Source organism: Scylla paramamosain, chromosome 9 (assembly GCF_035594125.1).
Source record: "Scylla paramamosain isolate STU-SP2022 chromosome 9, ASM3559412v1, whole genome shotgun sequence".
NCBI classification, from domain to species: Eukaryota; Metazoa; Arthropoda; class Malacostraca; order Decapoda; family Portunidae; genus Scylla; species Scylla paramamosain.
Genome location: NC_087159.1, coordinates 1,493,021 through 1,518,801, shown reverse-complemented (window position 1 = coordinate 1,518,801; position 25,781 = coordinate 1,493,021). Strand labels below are relative to the sequence as shown.

At 43.6% G+C, this 25,781-nt stretch overlaps 2 protein-coding genes across 4 annotated transcripts; one reads left to right on the top strand and one right to left on the bottom strand.

Moving 5' to 3' along the window:
• Positions 1 to 2,344: 2,344 nt before the first annotated feature.
• On the bottom strand, positions 2,345 to 17,302 carry LOC135103379 (uncharacterized). 2 transcript variants are annotated; one of them, XM_064009507.1, is made up of 8 exons: positions 16,694 to 17,302; positions 13,029 to 13,115; positions 11,115 to 11,295; positions 9,549 to 9,761; positions 7,927 to 8,197; positions 3,707 to 3,822; positions 2,879 to 3,008; positions 2,345 to 2,415 (listed from the first exon to the last, which is right to left on the bottom strand). In XM_064009507.1, the coding sequence occupies exons 1-7, from the start codon at positions 16,768 to 16,770 to the stop codon at positions 3,003 to 3,005; spliced, it is 951 nt and encodes a 316-aa protein (XP_063865577.1). In that variant the 5' UTR covers positions 16,771 to 17,302; the 3' UTR covers positions 2,345 to 2,415; positions 2,879 to 3,002. The 2 variants fall into 2 exon arrangements, with proteins under 2 accessions (XP_063865577.1, XP_063865578.1); XM_064009508.1 differs by lacking the exons at positions 2,345 to 2,415; positions 2,879 to 3,008; positions 3,707 to 3,822 and having other exon boundaries at positions 4,965 to 8,197.
• Positions 17,303 to 17,426: 124 nt separating this feature from the next.
• LOC135103377 (protein arginine N-methyltransferase 5-like) lies at positions 17,427 to 24,663 on the top strand. 2 transcript variants are annotated; one of them, XM_064009504.1, is made up of 12 exons: positions 17,427 to 17,587; positions 18,428 to 18,546; positions 18,860 to 19,083; positions 19,374 to 19,486; positions 19,629 to 19,715; positions 19,838 to 20,039; positions 20,478 to 20,680; positions 20,886 to 21,045; positions 21,781 to 21,919; positions 22,046 to 22,249; positions 22,672 to 22,853; positions 23,215 to 24,663. In XM_064009504.1, exons 1-12 carry the CDS (start codon positions 17,499 to 17,501, stop codon positions 23,365 to 23,367), a joined length of 1,875 nt encoding a protein of 624 aa, XP_063865574.1. In that variant the 5' UTR covers positions 17,427 to 17,498; the 3' UTR covers positions 23,368 to 24,663. The 2 variants fall into 2 exon arrangements, with proteins under 2 accessions (XP_063865574.1, XP_063865573.1); XM_064009503.1 differs by having other exon boundaries at positions 20,472 to 20,680.
• The last annotated feature ends 1,118 nt before the right edge of the window (positions 24,664 to 25,781 follow it).

The window sequence follows — 25,781 nt, the reverse complement described above, 5'->3', positions numbered from 1 at the left end:
AGCACTTAACCTCTCCTGTCTTACATCTCTCATCTTAATTTAAATAGTGTAGCATATCTCAGACAGCTAAGGGCCAATACATCTGCAGCTCCTTGTTCTTCCTTTGTGTTTGTGTGTGTTCTCTGACCTGAGCAGAATTTCCATCTAGCCTTGTATAGGTATACCTGAGCCTTCACCTTTATTATCCCACATCTTTCACTTCAGTCTTAACAACGTAACGTGTCACAGTTCACTAAGGGCCAACATGTCTACTGATGATTATTTCTCCTTCGTAGGGAACTAGAGAGCCAATGACAGGTGTACAAATATTCTCTCCTTCTACAGGTGGTTCTTGGCTTACTGCTAAGTGGTGGAGGTTTCTGGAGGAGGCTGAGTGACTACGCTGTGTAGTGCTCACCTCGCTGCCTAAAGGTCAAGAGTTCGATCCTGGCTGATGGCAATTCTGTACATGCAAACTTGGTACGTTACTGGATCTCGATACTTCAGAGATTTATAGCACGGAAGCTAAAGTTAATTGTGCTGAGGCTCTTCTATGGGCATTGTAAGCTCAGCACTGTAAGGGAGTCAATTTATCGCTGCCTGTACCATTACCACAACAGACCTAAGCACAGTAAACTTCCAAAATTAATAACACGGAAGCCAATTGTGGTGAGGTTTTTCTATGCACCCTGTAATTTCAACACTGCAAGGGAGTTAACCTAAGGGTACCTATCGCTACCATACGTTTAGAAGTCAACATACTAATTTCAACACTGAGCGAGTTAACTTAAGGCACCTCACCATAACAGATATAACCATGGCAAATAATGAGCCTTGTAATTTAAACACTGCAGGAGAGTTAACTGATACGAACCTACTGTGACAAACGTAAACACAATAAACACACAGACTAACACAACACACCACCACCCACACCCCCTATGTAGCACTCACATACACCCTTCCGCTGCGCCTCGCCACACCCACACCCCCTCTTACTACTCAAGCGGGATAGTAGGCCCCTGGAGGCAGTGAGGTCACCGCCCCTGCAGGCCCAGCACACTCGAGGCGCGGGGGACGGGAGATTAATGACACACCAGATTGGCCACCGAGGCTAAATCACATGAGCCACCCAAGAGACGCTGCCATGCATCACCCCAAGCACCCGCCTTCATCCCGCCCACCCTCAGATATTAGTAATGGAGAGGGCAGAGGGAAGGTAGGGGAAGGTATGAAGGAAGCAAGGAAGGCAAGCAATCTACTCTACCCTCAGTCTTCAATCAAAAATATCCTGAAGTTTTTTTTTTTTCAGTGTGATATGCGACACTTCACTGCACTAGAGGTAATGCACGAGGGGTTTAAAAGAATGGATATTGCAATTTCTAGCCAATAAAATGTCTGGAAGTGGGTCTCAACAAGAAAACATGTCTCAGAGTGGTTCTTAGTTAAGGAAAGACGTTAAGGCGAGTGAAGGGTCATTAGTCAAACGGTGACCTGTTGCCGCGGCTTTGCTTATCAAGGGAAGGATCAAAACAGCTTCCACGTAGCCAGGCAGTCGACGCTCCTCAAGTATTAATGCGTTGTTGTTGTTTCCCTAAAGCAACAGGTGGCATATGCGGCGCTGCACTTTCTACTGACTCTCACTCCTGTTTTGTCGACCTTACTAATGCGAGAGTCAATCAGGGCTAGCACTCTCGCATCCCTTTCACTGGTACACACTGGAACACTGCCTGACTGTTTTGCTTGATTTTGGTTTTATCTCCACCGTCCTATTACTATTGCCTGAAGTATCTTAAGAGGACCAAGGCACCTCTAGCACTGAACTGATTGGGTACGAGTGGAATTCTTTTCTATTTATGTTTCATTGGTACATTATGGAACTATGCTTGACTATTTTCACCATCTTCCTATTGCTGTTATCTTTTAGGAGAGGATGGTCAAGGTACCTCTAGCACTAAACTGATCAACTTGAGGGGAATATTTTTGTATCTTTCACTGTTTTGGGGACTGGACGACAAAGCATAATCTGTTCTCCCCCTTTTGATAAGTTTCTGTCTCCCTTCCCCCAGCCTCCTTGACCCGTAAATAATAAACGCAAGTCAGAAAATTAGCATATCATCACCACGTCTCGTCACGTTGCAAACAGTCAAGCATTTTTTAGGGCGTGATGCTAAATGAGGCACCAGGCAAACTAAGCTGCTTTGTCTATCACACACACACACACACACACACACACACACAGCACCGAATACCAAAATACACACCTTGTATGCACATATGTATGAACGTAACAAATTATAATGTAAATGCGTGGACAAAGAACTCCACACACACACACACACACACACACACTCATTAACACATACCCCTCGCCGCTGACGTGTCGATGCATTTCCTCTTCCTCCCTCTTTGGCGTCGAACGGGATGGTGGATGTCCTGGTGGAGACAACACTGACGTCACTCCACCACTACCACCACCACCACCAACACCACTACAGCTACAGTGCTTATTATTCAGAAGAGGTTATGAAGGGAAGGACTTAAAATGATACAATTATTCTGATGAACAGAGAGAAAGAAATAAAATGACACAGACAAACAGACAGACAGACAGACAGACAGACAGACACACATAGACAAAAAAACAAAACAAACGTAGGAGTAAGAGAGACAGACAGACAGACATACAAACAGACAGATACAGAAACAGAGATAAAGACAGAGAGACAAACAGACAGAAACAGACAAACCATAACCAACCTAACACACAGAGAAAAAAAAGACGGACAGAAACTCTCTCTCTCTCTCTCTCTCTCTCTCTCTCTCTCTCTCTCTCTCTCTCTCTCTCTCTCTCTCTCTCTCTCTCTCTCTCTCTCTCTCTCTCTCTCTCTCTACCTACTTAACGAAGGAGGCGCTAATCCAGAAGGCTGAGCTGGTCCCCTTCTTCAGCGGCAGGCTCCAGGTACTCGTTGAGGTCCGCCCGCCGCGCCCCCAGCACCCACAGCCCACGCCCACGCACGCCCTCAGACCTGGGAAGAGAGAGAGAGAGAGAGAGAGAGAGAGAGAGAGAGAGAGAGAGAGAGAGAGAGAGAGAGAGAGAGGAGAGAGAGAAATAAATAAGTAAATAAATAAATAAATAAATAAAAATAATAAACGTGTCAGTCTTCGGTGTGTTATCAGAGCCTGCCAGAGAGAGAGAGAGAGAGAGAGAGAGAGAGAGAGAGAGAGAGTCTCTCTCTCTTTAGTGGTTATCAGAGGCTGCCAGAAAAAAAGAGAGAAGGAAAAAAATACTGCGCCATTCTCTCTCTCTCTCTCTCTCTCTCTCTCTCTCTCTCCTCTCTCTCTCTCTCTCTCTCTCTCTCTCCTCTCTCTCTCTCTCTCTCTCTCTCTGTAACATACTCAGGGGGAGGCTAAACGTGTGTTTAGTCGGCGTAACATGTACGGATCATGAAATATACACTTGCCTTCCTGTGTGTGTGTGTGTGTGTGTGTGTGTGTGTGTGTGTGTGTGTGTGTGTGTGTGTGTGTGTGTGTGTGTGTCTGTGTGTGTGTGTGTGTGTGTGTGTGTGTGTGTGTGTGATCAGTATGTGAAGATCAACCTTTGCTGAAACATTTACATCTTTGCTAACAATGATAATAATGCAACAACAACAACAACTACTACTACTATTACTACTACTACTACTGTTCTCCCTCCTCCTCCTCCGTCTCCTCTCCCCACACTCACTCTGAGACGTAGGTGAGGGGGGTTAAGAGCGTCTCCAGCGAGGACACTGATGGAGGAGGTGAGGCTGAGGTCTGGCACCTGACGCAGAAGTAACCCGCAGCTCTCGTGCACCACAGCTGGGAATGCAAAGGGAAACAAGAGCAGGTGGTAGGATTGATAGGTGTATAGATAGATGCGTACTGCAGGGAGATAGGTACGTTCTAGATAGGGAGGTAGACAGATGAATGGAAAGATTAGTAGATAGATAGGTGGGTCAGTAGGTAGGTGGGTAAATAGTTAGTTAGATTGAGTGATTAATTGATTGACTGAGAAGATAGATAGACAGATAAATAGAAAGATGTAAAGATGCACACACAGCCACACACACACACACTACATTCACCCTGGTATTACGGTACATATTCGTTACATCGGGATGCGAGTCACGGAGCTGATGTCCAAGTTACACATACATGTTCGCCGGTTGAATGTGTGTGTGTGTGTGTGTGTGTGTGTGTGTGTGTGTGTGTTACTGATGTGACTTTGCGGGGGATACGGCTACTGAATCACTGTGGAGGTTAGTAGATTAATGGATATATGCATAGATAAATAAAGAGCTGACTTATAGATTCTCTCACTCACTGACCGACTGGCTGACTGACTGATTGACTAACTACATACATACAGACGGACAGACAGACATACAATACACATGACCAAAACACACGAAACTACAGATTCATGAAAGACAGAAAGACGAAGAGAAATATTGACTCTTACAGATGGAAACACAGACAGACATACGAACACACAGAAGAATGACAAAAACAAACTGACAGAAAATTTTAGTTCCAAGGTTTTAGGTTACGCATGACGATGATAAGAGATCAAGAAGGGAATATGGAGCTGAAGAGGAAGAGGAGGAGGAGGAGGAGGAGGAGGAGGAGGATGCCAATAACTTTATCTACTCTTCTTCCTCACATCTCCCCGCCAGCTCTCATAACCGTTTTTTTTCAACCCCATACCTGGCTTTCTTTCCTTTGTTTAAGTGGGGAGCAAATATTGGAAATTGGAAATAGATTGAGTTATGGCGCCGCGGCAGCAACGGGCTCACATCACGCTGGCTGGGGTTAGCGAGACAGAACGCTACCTCTCCCACTTTGAAATTGCCGTGAGTCAGAATCAAAGTCGCAATTTTTCTGTCTTAATCGTGTGTGTGTTGGGGGGGAAGACTGAAGTTCTCTCTCTCTCTCTCTCTCTCTCTCTCTCTCTCTCTCTCTCTCTCTCTCTCTCTCTCTCTCTCTCTCTCTCTCTCTCTCTCTCTCTCTCTCTCTCTCTCTCTCTCTCTCTCTCTCTCTCTCTCTCTCTCTTATTTGTTGGTTTCATTTTCTTCATTTCCATCCTCTTATCTTCAGCTATTCTATTTACCCTACTATTTCCACATCCTTCCTAATGGCACACCTTACACTGACCTCATCTTTCCCTAAAACCTTCCTCCTACTCCCTTTCATCATGAATGTACTGCTACCTGACACATCACATCGCAAAGCATCCAGACAAATTATCCTTCGTTATACTGACTGGGCAGTGAAAAAAAAAAAAACAGTTCTTTAAATCCCTCGTTTCTTCTTTTTTCATATTCCTAAGTTTTCGTAAAGAACGTACACAGTGCTTTTACTGTTTAAAATCACTGTATATCAAAGTGAGAGGGGTATACAGTAAATCTCAACCTAATTTCTTAATACCATCTCCGTTGACGTTGCAGGGCTGTGAGGGGCGAGCTGTTGAGAATCAGTAAGCTCATCTTGCAACGTGAAGAAGGGAGATCAAAGGGAAGGCAGTACACGGAGCTACTCTTAAGCGGTGGGTGGGGTGGCGGGCAGGGGAGGCCAGAGAAAGGAAAAGAGGAAAGGAATGACCGGAGAAAAAATTGGTAAAAATATATTGTTATTCTTTAGGACTGACTGTGGAAGCTGCAAATAGAATATGACGTGTAAGGTGAGTGACTGTGTGTGTGTGTGTGTGTATCGTTGAGGATGTGAGCTGGTGACGTGTATGGGTAGCAGTGACGTGGGTGGGAGTGATTGAGATGCAGAGACGAGGGTGTCCAAGCTTTGAAGTTGAGTTCCAGGGAGGGACTGATTGACTGAGAAAGGGAGGGGGAACAAAGAGAGACAAACAAAATTATAGAGATGAGACAGAGAATACTGACAGACACTAATAATAACTGATAACTGATTGGCTGACTGACTAACGACTGGATGTACGGAAGGACGGAAAAACATAGAGAAAGAGGAATGAACAGAGAGACTGGCTGAAGAAAAGAGACGAGGAAGAGAGAATTCTGCTACTAACCGACGGACTGACAAAAGGATAGACAGAAGCATACCAATCCTAGCTTAAAGTGACGGACTGACGGAATGGGAGAAGGATATAGACAGGAGAGAGAAACAGACAGACAGACGTACAGAATCCTGAACACTGCATCTATATATGAAAATCGCTCGATGAAAGGAAGCGAAACAGCCAAGATATAGAGAGAGGCACCTTTTCAGACGGGAGAGAGAGAGAGAGCTAGAGAGAGAGAGAGAAAAGAGAGGGACTGAGGGAGAGGGACTGGGGAGGTGAGGCACTGAGGCAGCTCACGTAATGTCAAATAGAGTGTAATATCTTCCCTCCTGCCTTCCCTCACCTGGACTAAGCACTATTCACGCTAAATTAAGAACGTTGTATTTATTCATTGGCTCGTTTGTTTTGGTTATGGAATGATTACTTAAAAGAGGTGGAAATAAGGAAGGGGGAGTCTCTCTCTCTCTCTCTCTCTCTCTCTCTCTCTCTCTCTCTCTCTCTCTCTCTCTCTCTCTCTCTCTCTCTCTCTCTCTCTCTCTCTCCCATTATTGAAGATATACACACATACAACTCTAAAAATGTATTTCACAAAAGTTTTAATCACACCTAACTGACAATAATTAGGTGATTAACTCCATAATTGCGCTTCATCAATTAATTCCACGTACAAGTCCAATCCCCACTGATTGACACGCGCTGCTCCCCTGACACACACACACACACACACACAGACACACACAAGCTTTCCTCCCTCTGTCACGTTCTCCAGTAGAATATTAAATCTACTCATCTTATGTTTACAGCTGCTCGCTCCTTTCCCGCGTTCGCTTATGCCCGTCACGCTGCACACTTGTCTCGCGCGCTAGGCCGAGGCAATGGGATAGAAGGAGGAGGAGGGAAGGGATTGGAGAGAGGGATAGAGGGAGTCGGGACTGGTACAGGGGGTGACAGGAACAGGAGAGGGATGGACTGGTACAGGGGAAGGTATAAGGGAATTTTCAGAGGGCTTTCCATTACGAGGGGAAGAGAAAATAAGATTGCGAACATATATTTCCCACAATTTCCATCAGGTTTTATCAATAGGGAGCGTTTCGTAAGCTGTAGACGAGCGCGGATTCTCGTAGCGGCGCCCGTGAGGTGTTGCCGTCGCAGTGAGTTACGGAGAGTTTGTCAGACACCTCAGGATATTTTGTCTTCAATGGCTTAAAAAAAAACTAGTTGAGGGAAGGAGATCGAGGGGAAGACGAAGTGAGATGGAGGGGTGGAACTGCGATTTAAACTGGGAGGGATGAAACTGCAAAGGCTGGGAGTCACAGAGGACGATGCAATGGACAGAAACAACTGAAGGAGACTCGTAGGGAAAAGGCGAGAGAAAAAACGACAAGTCTCCTCTCCTCAGTCCACGAAAAACGAAGCACATAGCGTCAAGACTAAGATTAAGTGAACTGAGGCCACGAAAGATGGATTCAAGTTACTGACATCCAAATTTTCACTTCAAAAAGACACATAAACAAGGTACGGCGTGAAGACTAAGGGAAGAGTGCCGGGACCAAGAAAGGTGGATACAAGTTACTGAGGTCCAAATTTCACCTAAAAAAAGGGCACAAAAACGAGGTATTGTGCAATGACTAAGACTGGCATGGATGGAAGGAGAGCTGTGAGCAAGAAAGGTGGGTACAAGTTACTGACATCAAATTTCCTCTCAGAAAAGGCCACAAGACTAAGGTCGAAAGAAAACTGTGATCAAGAAGAGTGGATACATGTTAATGACACCAACATTTTTCCCTCAAAGAAAGACACAAGACTGAAACTGGAGGAGAACTGAGATCAAGAAAGGTCATACAAGTTACCAGCAGTCAAACTCCCACCATGTGTTGTGTCCCTCCACTGACCTGACAGCGGCGGGCCCCTCTTGGTCCTTCTCCTGGTGATGGGGGCGGCGGGGGCAGCGAAGGAGGGGTCGTTAGCCACATCGTCGCCCTGCTGGTGCTGCTGCTGCTGGTGGTTGTGGTGGGCGCCGCGGAAGAGCCTGGTGACCTCGGCGTGGATGACTGGTCTGTCCCTGCGCCGGAAGGTGACCCACACCAGCAGCTCGGCCAGCTCGTATAGCCGCTCGAAGATCTGGTTGTCCCGCACCCCGAGGCTCTTCAGGCTGCGGCCACGCTGAGGGAGGGAACAACGCCTTAACACGCTAAGAGGATAGGGACTTGTGACCTTTCACTGCGATATGCAACACTACAAAATCTAAGTAGCTGTAAGGAAAGAAATGAGTTAAAAGATAGGTTTTTCAGTATCTAGCTAGCACAATACCCAGAGGTGGCTGTTGAATAAGAGTAGTTTGTGAGTAAAGCACCGTGTGTTGTAAGAAAGGAAAAGGTAATACTGCAAATGACTCACCTCTGACTGCATTCTAGCAGCCTTAGAGAATTCACAGAGCCAAAATAAAACAACAGTACCCAGAGGATTTGAACTGCACCATTATTCACTCATTTTGCTGTCAGTGGCATCGTTTGAAATTGTCCTATAAACTTGCAACACATTTCATTTAACTTGAGGAAAATTCACGGCAATCAATAGAGAAGGGAATGATTGGTGGAAACAGGTAGGTACGTTTTATAAAGGACGCTAGACTGTAGTACTTAAAATACACGGGTTGATGATAGGTGGTGTGAAGCGGCTCCTCGTAATGATATTTGAATTAGCTGACACTGCCGAAACTCATGTAGCCGTCTCTCGAGGGAGGCAACACATCCCTTTGTCAGCCCAGGGGAAGATATGGGAAGTGGCTATTTGTTAGGAATTAAGATTGGGCGGCTTTTTTTTTAACAGTGTATGGACGGCATGGAGGGAGACATTGGGACAGACTGAGATGGATGGAGCTCCTTTCAGAGCGGCGCACACCCATCACGACGAAGAAAACGCCGCCAAATGGATCTGATGGTTCCTCACAAAGGGTTCCACTTGGGCGCTCTCCATTCCCTCCACCATAACAAATACTTGATCACGAGGGAACACAGACCACAAAGGCCGTCACGCAACGCACACACATACACACAGACAGCACCACAGCTTCAGTACTGCAAGACACGTGACCGAGGAGGGGTGGTGGTGAAGGGAAGGTAGTGAAGGGACTGGTGATACATCTTGGATAGAAACATTGAGGGGGATTGTGTGTGTGATGGATGCGTTCAGGGAGAGAGGGAGTGTTAATCGTGTTAATGTAGTAGTAGTAGTGGTAGTGGTAGTGGTGGTGGTAGTAGTAGTAGTAGTAGTAGTAGTAGTAGTAGTAGTAGTAGTAAGAACAACAACAACAACAACAACAACAACAATAAGTGTGACATTACAAACCATGACAGGCAAAGACACAGTTTTCAGCGATACAAATTGGTCCATATCACAATAAAAGGCCCAAGAAGGAAAAACAAAACACCCACTCCATCAAAGAAGAGGTGGAGGCGTGACACCACAAGCCCCCGGACACAAGCACAGCACCCACCATCAGGGCATGACTCACCTTCATGTGGTGCAGGTGGTTGAGTCCGTGGCCGAGGATGAGCTGCACGTAGGTGGCGGAGAGGGGGTGCAGCACTTGGGTGAGGTGCCGCTCCCACCGTTGCTGCAAGAGACGCTGGTTGGCCACGGCTGGGGGCACGATGGCCTGCACTAAGTCCGCCTGCACGAACAGCTCCGCAAAGTACTCCACCAGACCTCGGAGAAGCTTCTGTACCTGTGGGTGAGCGAAGGTGTTGAGGGGAGGTGTTGAGGGTAAGTGTTGAAGGGAGGCTGTCTGCAGTGAAGGAATAACAGATAGAAGAAAAGATGGATGGATGACTTGTAAATGTGGGAGGGAGCTTGAAATGAAGACGCGTTGGGAAATAAGAAGAAAACACGGCAGACTTCCCAGACCATTCCTACCCTGTGGAGAGAGGTAAGTGAATGAACTTACATGAACACAAAGACAGCTGCTGCAACACTGGGGTCCATCAGCGCTAACATGGGTGAGGGTCGCGTCACTAATGAAGAGCACAACAGCAACTGTGACAATGGTCAATAAACAACTTGATAATCAGGTTAATAATTAATGAAGTGGCAAATAGTTAGTTTCATAATCAAGTTAATAATCAGGTTAATAGTCAATGAAATAGTTAATGATTAGGATAAACAGTAAAATGGCTAATCATATTAATAATCAGCTTGATTATCTTTTCTTTCTTTTTTTCTCTCCTCGATGCAATTCCTTAATCAAATACTGTACTGCACTCTCTCTCCTTATCATCCCACAAAGCACCTCAGCATGTACGTGCAAATGAATATACGAGAATACAGACGTATATTACATTATCATCCTCCCCTTCCTCCCTCCTCGCGGCATTTCCCATGACAACGCGGTGCTTGTTACTGTCCCCCGTCCCCCCGTCCAGGCTGAGTCACGCCGCCATGGTGCCACAGAGCAGGGTGCCAGGGCCTGCTTTGTGCCTCCACTCCACCCAGCACAGCCTGGCGCCACGCTAGCCCTCCGGGGGAAACGTCTCGCCACCGCCACACACGCAGATCTGTGTAGACTTGACGCTTTGTTCTGTTGTGTGGGTGTTGTGATACTTATAGCAAAACAGACCTTTTTTTTTTTTTTTCTTTTCCGGAATGCATGTGTATTCACATCCTAATGTGTGTGTGTGTGTGTGTGTGTGTGGCGCCGATCAGAGATGAGTCACAAATGTGTACAATGAGATGTTTTCAGAGTTGCCAGCCAGTGGGCGTCGATAACGAACTGAACTATTGTTTCGTTTATTGTAAGGCACACAATAAGTTGTTGTGGGGCCGCCGCCCACACCTTTCCTACCAGATGGTCTATATTCCCACACGATTCGGTCTCTTTCTTTCTTACTGTTTATCTATCTATCCAAACTTGCAGTAACAATTTAAAGGAAGAAAATTCTCTCTCTCTCTCTCTCTCTCTCTCTCTCTCTCTCTCTCTCTCTCTCTCTCTCTCTCTCTCTCTCTCTCTCTCTCTCTCTCTCTCTCACAGTCACACACATCCACCCACCCACACACACACACACACACACACACACACACACACCTTCTCCAGCCTGACCACCTCGAGGAACAGCTTGGAGATCGGTGTTTCCAGCGCCTGCAAGTGGAGGGCGACCTTGACGCAGTCCTGGAAGGTGACGGGGGACTCCGCGTCACACTCCCACTCGACGAGATCCAGCCGCCCATACTGCGCCTCCACCACCCGCTTCGACGCCGCCGCCTCCCTGTAAACTTACGTAGTGAGGGAAAGGGAACAGAGGTGATAAATTCTACCTTCTATAATCCATATTCAGAAACCCTTTGCTCTCTCACCACGAGTATTTTCAGAGACTACCGAAATGATATGACGGGTTTTCACTAGTGTTCTCCCTGTTATTAATGTAGAGAAAAATATAATAAAAATAAGCGTACCCGTCTTTGTAACGCTTAACAGTACTTTAAAAAATCTCAATGAAAAACCTTGAACTTATTAACAATATTTCTACATTACTGACTGGCGCAACACTCTTGAAAACCCGACCAGTCATCTTTGCCGTCTTTGAAAATAGTCGCGGTGAGAAAGCAAAGCGGTTCATAATACAAGCCTTTTATATAACCTTCCTTGGTCCCGCCTGCCCTTCTCCGTTTTCTGTGAAGAGCAACACCGAGGTAGAGTACTCAGCCTGCACGTCTCTAAACTGACACTGAACACCTTGCGACTCCCTCCCTAGCTCCTCTCCATTTAGCCTCATATAACTCACCCTTCCGTAGCTGGCTGGATCTTCAACAGCAACACGCGGAGACTCAACCTAGGAACACAAAGCTGGGATACCTACTCCATTAAACGTATGTTGTTATTCTTGGTATAAACGTGGTATGTTCTCTTGTCTACTGGGTATGACAATGGTGAGGCACTTTATTCCATTAAACGTGGGTAGCTGTTCTTGTTATATATGTGTCATTATGTTTTCCCCACTCAGGAAGATAATTCTGGGATACACTACTCATCATTAGAAGCGAGTAATTATAATGGTTGGTATAAACGTAGCATGCGATTAAGTTGTTCTGTCTACTCGGGAAGGCAATGGTCACACACTCTACACCACTGGACGTGAGTAGCTATAATCTTTGGTATACACGTAGCATATGATTCTGTTCTTTTCCTCAATGAAAACTACTACATGGAAATAGGTAGGTATATTTCATACAAGGACTGCCACGTGTAGGTCCGATGGCTTCTTGCAGCTTTCCTTATTTCTTATGTTCTTATGTTCTAAGGGTACTGTTCGTCCTTAATACTTTTCAGCAGGTTATAATGGAAGCTGGAAGGGTTTTTTTCAAGGGTGTTTTCATGATTCCTGAGATGTTAAACTAGGACTTTAAAATATCAGTACGAAAAACACTCATGGGAACCCGACTGATAATGTTTGCCACCTTTGAAGATTGTCGATAAGCCTTACATACATTTTCTAAGGGGATAAAAATTGAGGTTTATTGCCACAAGTACAGTCCTTCCCCTCACTTGCGCCAGCGGGGGATTACTGGAGGGATCCATATTATCCTTTGTGATGCGAGGCTGTGGTGGGATTACTGCCAGATATTAGAGAGTGGGGAGGAAGGGGAGTATTCTGAAACGCTCTAGGCTTCTCAGGCTCTCCAGATCTACTCTTAAAGACCACAGAGATGATAAGCCAGGTTTTCATGCTCGTTTTTCTTACTGATGGCGCAGAATTTTTGTTCAACTATTACTGAAATCATGAAAACACTTGAAAACCTCAATAACTTCCACTAAAGCGTGCTATAAATAGGAGGAAGTAAACGCTGAATACAAGCCAGAGAGCCAGAGAGAGAGAGAGAGAGAGAGAGAGAGAGAGAGAGAGAGAGTTGGAGCGGAATGGCTTTATCACGGATGTTCGATACAAAACAAAAGAAATAATCGAGAGGACGGAAACACACACACACACACACACACACACACCTGCTGGGATGCTTCTGGCCAGGCTGCGGGGAGAGGCGGCGGGAAGTGGAAGACGAGGCTGAGGGACTGGCAGGGCGTCCATCTTGTCTGCGAAGAGAAGGATTTGCGTTACTCAAATTATAATGTATCTGTTGTCATTCATTACTACTAAGACAGTGTTGGAGGGAAGAATCTATCCCTCACGGTTCTGTTTGGTGAAAGAAGGGTTTGCGTAACTCGATTCACAATGCTCGTGTTATCATTCATTACTGTAAAAGGTAGTGTTTGGGGAAGCTGAATCAATCCCTCACTGTTCTATCTGGTGGAGGAAATTACGAGTATTTCTAAGGTAAAGAGATATAGGTTAGAACTCACTCTATTCTATCTTCTCAAGTATGTAGCTGAGAAACAAGGGCTAACAAGAGTCTATCCCTCACTGTTCTATCTGTGGAAACAACGAGTACTTCTAAGGTAAAACCATTAAGATTAGAATTCACTCTTCACTTGGAAAACCTAAGAAGGTAAACTGTGAAGAATTGGATGTCACAGCGGTCTTGCTTCCCGGGACAAGGGACATCACTCACCACCAACTCAAAGGCTAATGAGGGAGATGAGCACGGCGGCCACGCGAAACTGTAGCGTGTGCCCCCAACTTCACACTTATGTTCCCTGGTTAGAACTGAAACCACCACCCCTGTTATTACGATCCGTACCCTTAAAGGCTCGTATTCTCATACCACACTGCTGGTCTCCTTCTTAAACTACTCGTACTCTGAACTAAGGATTATTTCCAAAGGCCAATGATTAGTCAGGTTACCATAGGTGTCCCTTCAATTAATGATGCATGATCTTTGCTATATTATTGCTAGAATCGTACAAACAATCTCGGAAAAAGAGAGAGAGAGAGAGAGAGAGAGAGAGAGAGAGAGAGAGAGAGAGAGAGAGAGAGTTGGACGCCCATCAGGAACAATTACAGAATATGGTACTCGTTAGTGAGTTGAAAGAGTCGATCCATGGAAACGTTCACTGCAGCAACACAGTAACCACTCTTAAATATAGAAAAAATAAATAAATAAATAAATAAATAAACCCGTAGTACATACCACTATATATACAACTCAAAACATTTCAAACTAATAAAAAAAAAGCTATACGTTTTATTTTGACAGCCTGTCGTTTTTTCCGCAGATGTGATGTGTCACCCAATACAGTGAGAGAAAATTGGAACAGCAATACAAAACAAAAAACAAAAACATTTCCTTTGATACACGCCCATCTGCATGCACGCTCAAATTAAACCCCACTCCCCTCATTGCTGACCGTACCCATTACCTCCACCCGCAGGCCTGTTGTGCTTTTACTGATGATGGTGGTAGTGGTAGTAGTAGTAGTAGTAGTAGTAGTAGTAGTAGTAATAGTAGTAGTAGTGGCAGCAGTACATAAGAACCTAAGAAAATAAGGGAAAATGCAAGAAGACGTCAGCCCTACATGTATAAATAATAATAATGTTGTCGTGGGCCCAAGAGGAGAAGTGAAGAAAGAAATGAGAAATTTTGATCCTAGGTAGTTTAAATTATTCTTTATCCCGGTGGCAACTGTCCAAAAGGTATTTAATGGGAAAAGTTGATTGGAAAAGGCAACTTTCGCCATCATACCTGTAGTAATAGTAATCACATCGGTGTCAACTATGTGTAAGATAAAAGGTTAGTGATGTAAAACAATGAGCGAAGTCAAGTGAGAGACTACGAGCAAGCATTATTGGCTAGTTGGGCCGCTAAAGGCTTGTTTGAGTATCATTTCCTGCATGATCCCCCTTACGCAGCCCCTCACCTCCTTATGGCCAGCAGTGCAGTAACGTCATATGACAGTGCACATGTCATGACCCAAACATGGCACCCACGATCCCGTTTAATCAAAGGGTGCACTTATTGCTCAGTCAGTGATGTGCAGGACCTCACTGATCGGGTTCCGGGTCTAATCCATACACGGCACCTTTCTCCTCAAACTCACATTTATCAGAGCCTCCATATATATATATATATATATATATATATTTTTTTTTTTTTTTTTCTAATGTAGGAAGGACACTGGCCAAGGGCAACAAAAATCTAATAAAAAAATATGCCCACTGAAATGCCAGTCCCATAAAAGGATCAAAGCAGTGGTCAAAAATTGATGAATAAGTGTCTTGAAACCTCCCTCTTAAAGGAATTCAAGTCATAGGAAGGTGGAAATACAGAAGCAGGCAGGGAGTTCCAGAGTTTACCAAAGAAAGGGATGAATGATTGAGAATACTGGTTAACTCTTGCGTTAAAGAGGTGGACAGAATAGGGGTGAGAGAAAGAAGAAAGTCTTGTGCAGCGAGGCCGCGGAAGGAAGGGAGGCATGCAGTTAGCAAGATCAGAAGAGCAGTTAGCATGAAAATAGCGGTAAAAGACAGCTAGATATGCAACATTGCGGCGGTGAGAGAGAGGCTGAAGACAGTCAGTTAGAGGAGAGGAGCCGATGAGACGAAAAGCTTTTGATTCCACCCTGTCTAGAAGAGCAGTATGAGTGGAACCCCCCCAGACATGTGAAGCATACTCCATACATGGATGGATAAGGCCCTTGTACAGATTTAGCAGCTGGGGGGGTGAGAAAAACTAGCGGAGACGTCTCAGAACACCTAACTTCATAGAAGCTGTTTTAGCTAGAGATGAGATGTGAAGTTTCCAGTTCAGATTATAAGTAAAGGACAGACCGAGGATGTTCAGTGTAGAAGAGGGGGACAGTTGAGTGTCATTGAAGAAGAAGGGATAGTTGTCTGGAAGGTTGTGTCGAGTTGATAGATGGAGGAATTGAGTTTTTGAGGCATTGAACAATACCAAGTTTGCTCTGCCCCAATCAGAAATTTTTGAAAGATCAGAAGTTCTGTGGCTTCCCTGCGTGATATGTTTACCTCCTGAAAGGTTGGACGTCTATGAAAAGACGTGGAAAAGTGCAGGGTGGTATCATCAGCATAGGAGTGGATAGGACAAGAAGTTTGGTTTAGAAGATCATTAATGAATAATAAGAAGAGAGTGGGTGACAGGACAGAACCCTGAGGAACACCACTGTTAATAGATTTAGGAGAAGAACAGTGACCGTCTACCACAGCAGCAATAGAACGGTCAGAAAGGAAACTTGAGATTAAGTTACAGAGAGAAGGATAGAAACCGTAGGAGGGTAGTTTGGAAATCAAAGCTTTGTGCCAGACTCTATCAAAAGCTTTTGATATGTCCAAGGCAACAGCAAAAGTTTCACCAAAATCTCTAAAAGAGGATGAGCAAGACTCAGTAAGGAAAACCAGAAGATCACCAGTAGAGCGGCCTTGACGGAACCCATACTGGCGATCAGATAGAAGGTTGCGAAGTGATAGATGTTGAAGAATCTTCCTGTTGAGGATAGATTCAAAAACTTTAGATAGGCAGGAAATTAAAGCAATAGGACGGTAGTTTGAGGGATTAGAACGGTCACTCTTTTTAAGAACAGGTTGAATGTAGGCAAACTTCCAGCAAGAAGGAAAGGTAGATGTTGACAGACAGAGCTGAAAGAGTTTAACTAGGCAAGGTGCAAGCACGGAGGCACAGTTTCGGAGAACAATAAGAGGGACCCCATCAGGTCCATACGCCTTCCGAGGGTTTAGGCTTCCTTATTTTTAGGCCCACCTTATCTTGACCAGCTCCCCGCGGTGCTCATTCCACACCCAGCTCTTAGATTTCGGGAACAAGTTGTCAGAAGCCATTGTTGCACATTATGATGCTAACACCCTTTCGTCTTTCTCAGCCCGAGCTCAAACCTTGCCGGTTCCCCGCTGAGAGCCACCACCTGCCTGTGCGCAAGGAAGGTTCAGAGCGTTGCTCCTGCGCCACTCCTGTCTGTTTTGCTCGACGTGGGAACGCTCGCCACCGCGGCGTCGTCACGTGACGCGGTAACCATGGCAATGCTCACTGTTTTCCTTAGCTCACACACACGTTCTTTTTTCTTATCAGATATTTCTTTAGTATTTGAGTAAACCTGGTTTCTTTAAAAAATGGGAAATTGAAAAAAAAAAAAATCTCGGCAGAAGGTTTCAAAATAGATCAGCTATCACTACAGTCCTTGATATCGTGCAAGAAATTGTTTTCATTTGATTTGCCTCTTGATTTCATAATACTGTTACTATGCCATAAAAGTGTTTTGTCTTTAAGCATCTTTCTATATTATAAGTAAAGTTCCATCATAATCATTAATTAAACATCAAACTGCACATTTTCCTTTCACTTACATACGATTTCAAGTTATTTCACAGAATCTTTCATACATCCTACAGATAATCTGAATGTCCATAAAAATATTAAGGATGTTTTCATAAAATTTTGAAGAGGTAAGGTGGAGCAGGAAGTAAGGGTGTGGGAAATCAATAGGGTGGAGTGAGGCGGTGGTGGTGGTTGCGGCAGTGGTGGTGGTGGTGGTGACTGGCGGGTTGTTTACATGATGGCGGCGGGCCGTGTGTCGTGTGGCCTCGAGTACCCCATCGTGCACGAGCTGAGCCATGCCTTGCAGGAGTCCTCCAAGTCAGGGTAAGCAGTTCAAAGGCCTCCCCAGCCACGCAGAGCGACGCAGGGGGCGAGAGTGTGACAGACGGCACGTGACGGGCGAGGCTAGGCCAGCGTGTGGAGGGAACATGTGGGCAGGGGAGCCGCCCTGTCCTGCTTTAACACCACACAGGGCACCACCCAACAGGTGGCCCGGGGCTTGGCGGGGATAACGAGTGAGCCGTACAGCCGCTGCCTACTGTGTGGTGGGGGCAGCTTGTGTCGAGCCGGTCCCGCACTGCCCGCCCCGGTGGTGCTGGCCAGGACTGGTGTGTCACCTTGCCCTAGAAGGAAAAAAATGTATATTTGGTCCATGATGTGCTATTGAATTTGGTTTGGCACAGTTTTCATGATCCTTCTTTTGATCTTTGAGTATTACAATGGTATTTTCTACAAATTCAAAGTTATGTACGAATGTGTGGTTATATCTGGTCTAGAATTGGAAAAAAAATAGGTACGTGTTACGTGCCATAGCACTGTTTGATTGTTTTTTTCAGGTCAGGCAGGGCATCATGAGATTATCAAGAGTGAGTGCCAACATAAAGATCCTAGAACCTATTCTCTTTTGACAAGTTACATAACCACCGTCTTGTATTTTGACACTCATTTATCACAATGTATTTTTCACATTCAGAGTAGGACAGGAGAATTTGTAATCTGAGGCACTGAATACCAACTTGTGGAGTCGGGAATTTCTAGCTCAGCAAATTCTTTTGAAGAGAGGAGTTTTTTTATTTTCCATGTGGCATTTGTGTTCCTTCAGATGAGATGAGAAGTAACTGTAATGTCTTAATAATGCATGGATGTGTCTGTCAATTTTTTCAGATATGACTTCATATCCGTTCCCCTCGCCCACCCTCGCTTCACACGGGAGCATGTGGAAGGCAAGGCCAAGGCGAGGCAAGGAGCCTTCACACGGTCAGACCTTCTCCTCAGCAGTTCAGGTCAGCAGCATACCTGTAGATTGTATTTCCTACTCTGGTTACTGATGAAATGAGTCCAAGCAAATTGTCAAGCAATTATTACTTTGCAGTTCTCAATTTTAGTATTATGGAAGTAAATCAATATGATCTTAAAAATTCATTATACTATCATGTTTGATTTAAATTTATTGATACAACAGTGTTCCTCTATTATATTTATTTTTTTACATGTCATGTATCTTACATAGATAAGGAGTTGCATGTGTCCAGCAGCAGCATAGTGAAGAGCTGCCAGTATGAGTAGATTATTATTGCACATGGAATTGTATTGCAGAATGGAACAGTCTGATTGTTGGCAAGCTAACAATGGCCTCCATCCTGAACCTAGAGTCTCCTGTCAACAGCCTCCGCATGAACAGTGAAGAAACTCTCAATCAGGAACTAACTTTTGCCGCACACTTGGGTTTGCCGGCCATCACTTTCTCCCTCACGTCAGACAGATGCACCAACATTGCCAGAATACTTCACAACAAGGTGGTCCAAGGGGTTTGCTATCAGGTGAGAAAAGATGATTAACTGTGTTTTTCTTAATCAATCATAATTAAGATCAGGAAGGACAGCTATGAGTCAGTTGATTCATATGTGTTTCATGGTAGTTCTGGAGCTAGAAGAGTAACTGAACTTAGCACAGTCCAGGGAATTTTGATGCATTTGTGGAAACAAGGGTAGTATTCTTCCAATGTAACCACAGTGTGCAGCCATACCATGTACTTTTACCACAGATGAAAAATGCTATTGCCTTACAATGTGCCTGATGGGAATGATGCTATAGGAATGTTTGTCTGCAGGTGTGGGTGAGGGTTCCTATGCAGGCACCAGAGGAGGCAGCATCTCAGTACCGTTCAGACAGGAAGCAGAGTGCGGATGGATTTGAAATAGACACATGGACCTGGTGGAACAAGTAAGTGACATCACTCAGATGATGGGGTTGATTCTAGGCCTCAATCCTTGAGTAAGGTGCAAAACTATGTGATTTACAAATAATAATAATTTTCATCACCTTAGGAAGAATGGATGTCTATTTATTTATTACTATTTTTCAGGTTCCACAGTGTAGCCAATATTCAGAAAAAGATTGGCCTGACATTAGAGATTTCTGCTGACCTTCCAGAACAGTGTGTCATTGACAGGTGACCTTCCTTTACTCATTGCTGTAGCTTTTTGATATGATAAGGATGGATGATACATGTGATTTATATGATGCACCAATACCTGTTTTCCCAGTATTAATGAAGACTGCATCCATCCTCAGGTGGTTAGGTGAGCCAGTAAGAAGTGCTGTGCTGCCCACATCCATCTGGCTCAGTAACAAAAAAGGCTTCCCAGTGCTGTCTAGAGCTCACCAGCAGCTAGTCAAGTCACTGGTGAAGCTTCATGCTCAGTTCATCATCACAGGCCCTCTCAGACACCAGCACTACAAGTTTTACCAGCAATACCTTGACTACATTACGAGGGTGAATATCATGCTTTCATTATGACCTGTATTGGAATTTTCTGTCAATCTGCTACATTTCTTTGATTGAAATGTATTTCAATCTTATATTATTATTTCAATCTTATGTATTTCAATCTTATCTTATATTTTTTCACTTTCTTGTTATGTTTGTGGATGACAATGATTTATTTATTTTTGGTACTGGATCCTTTGGCCTTAATGGCAAATGTTAAAGCAAAACTAATAAGATTGATAGGAAATGTAAATTAACAGGACACTGAACTTAAATATTGGATATGTTTTATTATTTTCACTTGATCCTCCTCACAGCTTCCAAGATAATCCCTCTAAAAGTATGGCTATTCATTCCCTTCTGTATTTCCTATCAAGAATCCCAACAGAAGCTTCAGTGTTAGTGAAATTATCTGTTTAACATGACCATTTTTTCCAGACACAGGTAGAAGCTGATCCACTAACAGATTTTGCTCGAGGATATGAGGATTACCTGCAGTGCCCTCTACAACCTTTAATGGACAATTTAGAGTCTCAGACGTATGAAGTATTTGAGAAAGATCCTGTTAAATATCGAGAGTATGAACGGGCAATGTACTTGGCCATCTCTGACAGGGTTCCTGAGGAAGAGAAGGATACCAAAGAAATGTGAGTTGGTCATCATGTTTACTCATTATCCATAAATATCACAAGCTTTAACTGCAACTTTTCATCAAACGTGTGAAATTATAATAGCCTGCTTGAAACACCACCTGTGCCTGACATAATACAAGTTTCTCAACCTCTTCCTTTTTGCAGGAGACAGCCTTGGTATTTGTATGTATACTTATTCATGACCTGCATCCTCCAACAGAGTGCTAATGGTGGTAGGGGCTGGCCGGGGACCCTTGGTGAGGCGAGCACTGGCAGCAGCCCGGGCAGCTCAGAGGATGATCAAGGTGTATGCTGTCGAGAAGAATCCCAATGCTGTTGTAACACTCCAGGCCCAGCAGGATGAGGACTGGGGAGACCAGGTAGCCAACATTCATGACTACTTTTTCTGCTCCTCACATCTCAGCTATATTGTCATTATTTACAGTTTACTCTTTGCTTCTACTTAGTGCTTTTATTTAAAGCCTATAACAGCTTGCTATTATTTTCCTACTGATGAGTTTTATAATTGTCATAATGGATTGAATATACAGCAGTAGTTTAAAGATCATTTAACTAAATGGAGTATTATTTTAAGACTATTGTAGGAATGAGATTTTTTTTTCATAATAAATCTTGTAAATACTGAATCTTTATGAGATGGATCTAGCAATGCATGTGTTGGACTCCATGAAGATTGCTGCCCCTTATTGTTATGCTTAAAAAGTTATTCCATGCTCTTTTTGCCTCGCATATCCTGTATGTGTTTCTCAATTTGTATATTAACTTGCACTGTTATCAAAGGTTGTTTTTGTTCCCTTGTCACATACTTGTTGTATCCTAATGACTATATATGCATTGTGTGTTTATCTCTCTGTATATCTCTTATTGCCTCATCTGTCAGATTCCAGCTTACTACATTCACTATGCCACCCTTTCCACATCATCTTCCTCTTAATGTTGCCTTTCCTGCAACGTCGTCCATGTTGGTTCTCTTTTCAAAGGAAAATGGCCTGCAGTAATTTATCAATAACCAAGAATGCCACTTGATTACCTGTCTTCAGTATCTTGGCCAGAAAGTTAGAGCTGAAGGTACTGACTTTGATCCCCTGCCTCAGGTGACGGTGGTGTCGTGTGACATGAGGGAGTGGGATGCACCAGAGAAGGCTGACATTATCGTGTCTGAGTTGTTAGGCTCATTTGGTGACAATGAACTCTCACCAGAATGTCTGGATGGTGCACAAAAATTCCTCAAAGGTAAATCAAAGAGAAAGAACATAAATGTATATAGACATTGATTTTTTCATGTGTTATATATGCAATCAGTATATATGCTTCATGTTTGTATGTGCATAACATATACCAATGTGTTGTTTGGTGCAGAGGACGGCATCAGCATTCCCAGCAGCTACACGTCCTACCTGAGTCCCCTTCAGTCTCCCAAGCTGTACAACGAGATCAGAAATTGCCGGGAGAAGGACAAGCACTTCCTGGCTCACTTTGAGACTCCATATGTTGTTTATCTTCACAATAAGAAAGAACTGGCCCCCTCACAACCTCTCTTTACTTTTAGTCATCCAAATAAAGGTAATTGTGCTTTTACCTGTGAAAGAAATTCGTTAATTGTTATTCACAAGAAAGTTAGGCTTCAACTTGAATAGCTGGGACACTAGTCTTGTTTTATACACTCTAATTAAGTAGCCTTCAAGTGGTTCCTTAATTTGCTAGAATAATTTTCATAAATTTTATGTTTTATAAATCTGTTGCAATGTTGTAGGACCATCCTGTGACATAGGATGAAAGGGAGAATATTATCTGGTCTTAAGAACTTTTACATACTAGTCACACAGCCAGTGCTTGTGCCTGTGTGTGTGTTTGTGTGTGTTTCCATGCAGGAATATAAGTGGATGTGGCCAGTTAAGTTGCTCCCTGTTACACATTGTTTTTCCTTCAGTCTGAATACCACCACCTGTTCCTCTCTGATTTTAACAAAGATTTTTCTCCTACAGCCAAAGTGATCGACAACACCCGGTACAAGTCACTGCAGTTCCAGATCACAGAGGATAATGTTGTCCATGGCTTTGGAGGTTACTTTGAGGCCTTCTTATATAAGGATATTATGTTGAGCATCAAGCCTGAGACACATTCGCAGGGCATGTTCTCTTGGTTCCCTATACTCTTCCCTCTCAGAGTGAGTATTGCTGCTATAGAACTTTTATTGGTGGGTTAGTCTGTTATAGAAATAGTCTAGATTCCTTGTCCAATCAAAATTATTTATCCACTTCACTAAATAAACTTAAGAAATTCCAACCATTCAAAGGTGTCATTCCGGTTTTAAGGGTCAGGCTGCAAATTAGTGTTTTATGGTATGGATTCAGGAGTAAAATCATGGTAAAGTAGTGCAAGAATCTTAAAACTTATCACTATCCAGTCTTTGCATATATTCATCCCTCCTTTAGAAGCTGCACTGTGTTCATTGTAAACTAGGCGTACCAAGTGAACCATACGTGCTGTAGTGAGCAGACCTTAGCATGCATCACCTTCTGTTGCAGGAACCAGTAGGAGTGCATCAGGGGGACATCATGGAGGTGCACTTCTGGCGGTGTACGAACAGGAAGAACGTGTGGTACGAGTGGTGCATCACTGCTCCTCAGATCATCTCTATCCACAACCCGAATGGACGTGCCTACACCATTGGGCTATAACAGCTCATGTATTAGGAGTTTATTTTCAACATTTATTTGATGTTGCTCTATGGAATCTGAAGTGTGATAATAGCTGCTTATTGCACTTGTAGCTTTAAAATCACTAAATTTCCCAACAACTGCAAAATTGCCATTGAAGCATAACAATTCAAGGCACTGAAAGGACCCAAGTACTAGCATCTTTTTCAACAAGCTTTTCTAAATACTCATGTTCATGTATAGGAATGCCTACCGGTGTGTGTTGTGGGTGAGTAAAGCCTCTCGTTGGTGCAGCAGGTCTGGTACAGTGAGGCTGCATGGTGCCATCCAGCAACAGTATCTCACAGTTGGTTTTAGACAGTGTTACTGTCCACAGTTTTTCCTTCAGGTTGTAAGTATTCTTTTTTGTATTCTCAAAAACTGCATTTAACATGATTTGTTTATTGTTTGTGTTTGTTTGTTTTATTTTCCATGTTACATATTATATGGGTACTTTACCAAAACATGTCTTTGGTATATTACATATAATTACTAAATTTTCACTGAAGCATAATGGCAATATAAAAAACAAATGTCTTTTATAGTGTGTTTTCTATTTCCATATTTTGAGGAGAGTAACTGAATGTTGTGTTTGTGTGATGGAAAACCATCTCCTTGTGCTCACTGCAAACTGGTAATGTTGGTGAGTGAAGCTGCTGCAACACTCTTAGTGGTGAGTGAAGCTGCCGCAGCACACTTTCTGGTGGGAGAAGCTGCTGCAGCACACTTTCTGGTGGAAGTTGCCACTCCTCACTCAATGTTTGGCTCTCTACACTTTTTTTTTTTTTCTCCATCTTTCAATGTGTTCCTAAACTTTTCTTTGGTATTAAAATTGTGCCTATTATTTGGTATACTCTATAAAGTTTATTAATGTTAAATGTGTAGAAAATATCAGTTTGTCTATTGAAGGGTTTTCCATATTACTATTATTTAGGTAATTAAGTTAATTTTGGTTGTAATATCAAATCAAGAAAATTGTTTAATCCCATTGGTTGAACAGACCAAAATGTGATGGAAAGTGATCTTATACCATATGAAGACTGGGTGTCACTTTAACCAATTACTGTGTTTGAAATGAAAGCAATATTTGTTATTATACGAATTTATCCAATCCTTTTCTGCACATCCAAGGAGGTGTCTTATTTTCACAAATAAAGAAACTAAAGGCCTTATTTTTCAAACATTACTGACAACCTTTGCTTCTCCTTTGAAATTTGAGAAGCTTCTTTCCTCCTAATGTACAAAAATATATTTTAAGACAATAAAAATATAATTACAGTTCTGGATCATTTCCCAGGTGACTACAGTAACGAAGGGAAAAATGTCTGGTACAGCTTTATGGATTTCAGATTACACTAATGACCATCATAAAAGATATTAGTTACAGGAAGAAATATGTTGACTCTCTCTCTCTCTCTCTCTCTCTCTCTCTCTCTCTCTCTCTCTCATGTGCTTGCAGTTACAGATCCTTTCACACTGGAATAACCAGTGGTGGCTACTGGTGATGTGAAGCGAAGCACGAAGCAGACATACACTGGAGTGATGTGTCCTGCACCTACTTAAATCAAGATTAAACAAAACAATTCAGATAAAAATTGTTCTTTTCAGAGAGAAATTTGACTACAGAAAGGTACAGCACGCCAAGGCGCAGTAATGTTTGCTGGGCCAAGGCTGCCAAGAGGGTCTGGGAACAGGCTCGGTAGTGGGCCGCCAGGCGATGAGCAGTCCATGCCCACAATGGGGTGCACGCCCCCTCAGGACAAGACTCCCATGGCCAAATTTCACATACCTGAGTCTTCTAATGGCCAGTCTCCCTTTGGTGAATACAATCTTAGGGACTATTACACAGAATACTATGATAGGGAATCCCTCATCATCAGTTCATTGCCGGAGAACTGTATGATGGGGAATCCTTTGCTGCACAGTTCATCGTAGCCCAGCTCAAGGATGGTGACTCCCTCAGACTGTTCCTTGTGAAGAAACAAGTAGGACCCACAAACGGAGTCACCTGACCTGACTGACCTGACATGACCAAATCTCCCTGGGCCAAACCTGAAGACAACCAAATCTTCCCAGGCCACACCTGACAACAACCAAACATACTCTGCCCAAATTTAACATGACCAGACCTATAGAATAAATATAAGTAGCAAGGGTGAGGAGTAAGTGAAGAATCAGAGGAAGAGAGGAGGTTGTGGTGAATATTTCTTTTACACACCTGTCTCCTACTCCTTTTCATCCTTCCCCCATTCAATCCCTTCCCACTTCTGTTCCCTCCATTCCCTTGCACCTGGACTCCTTTTCATATGTTATGTCTGTTTCTACTTTCTTGAAATATAAGAGTATTATACATTTCTTACTTCTTTCATCATATCACCTTTTCTATTTATCTGTGT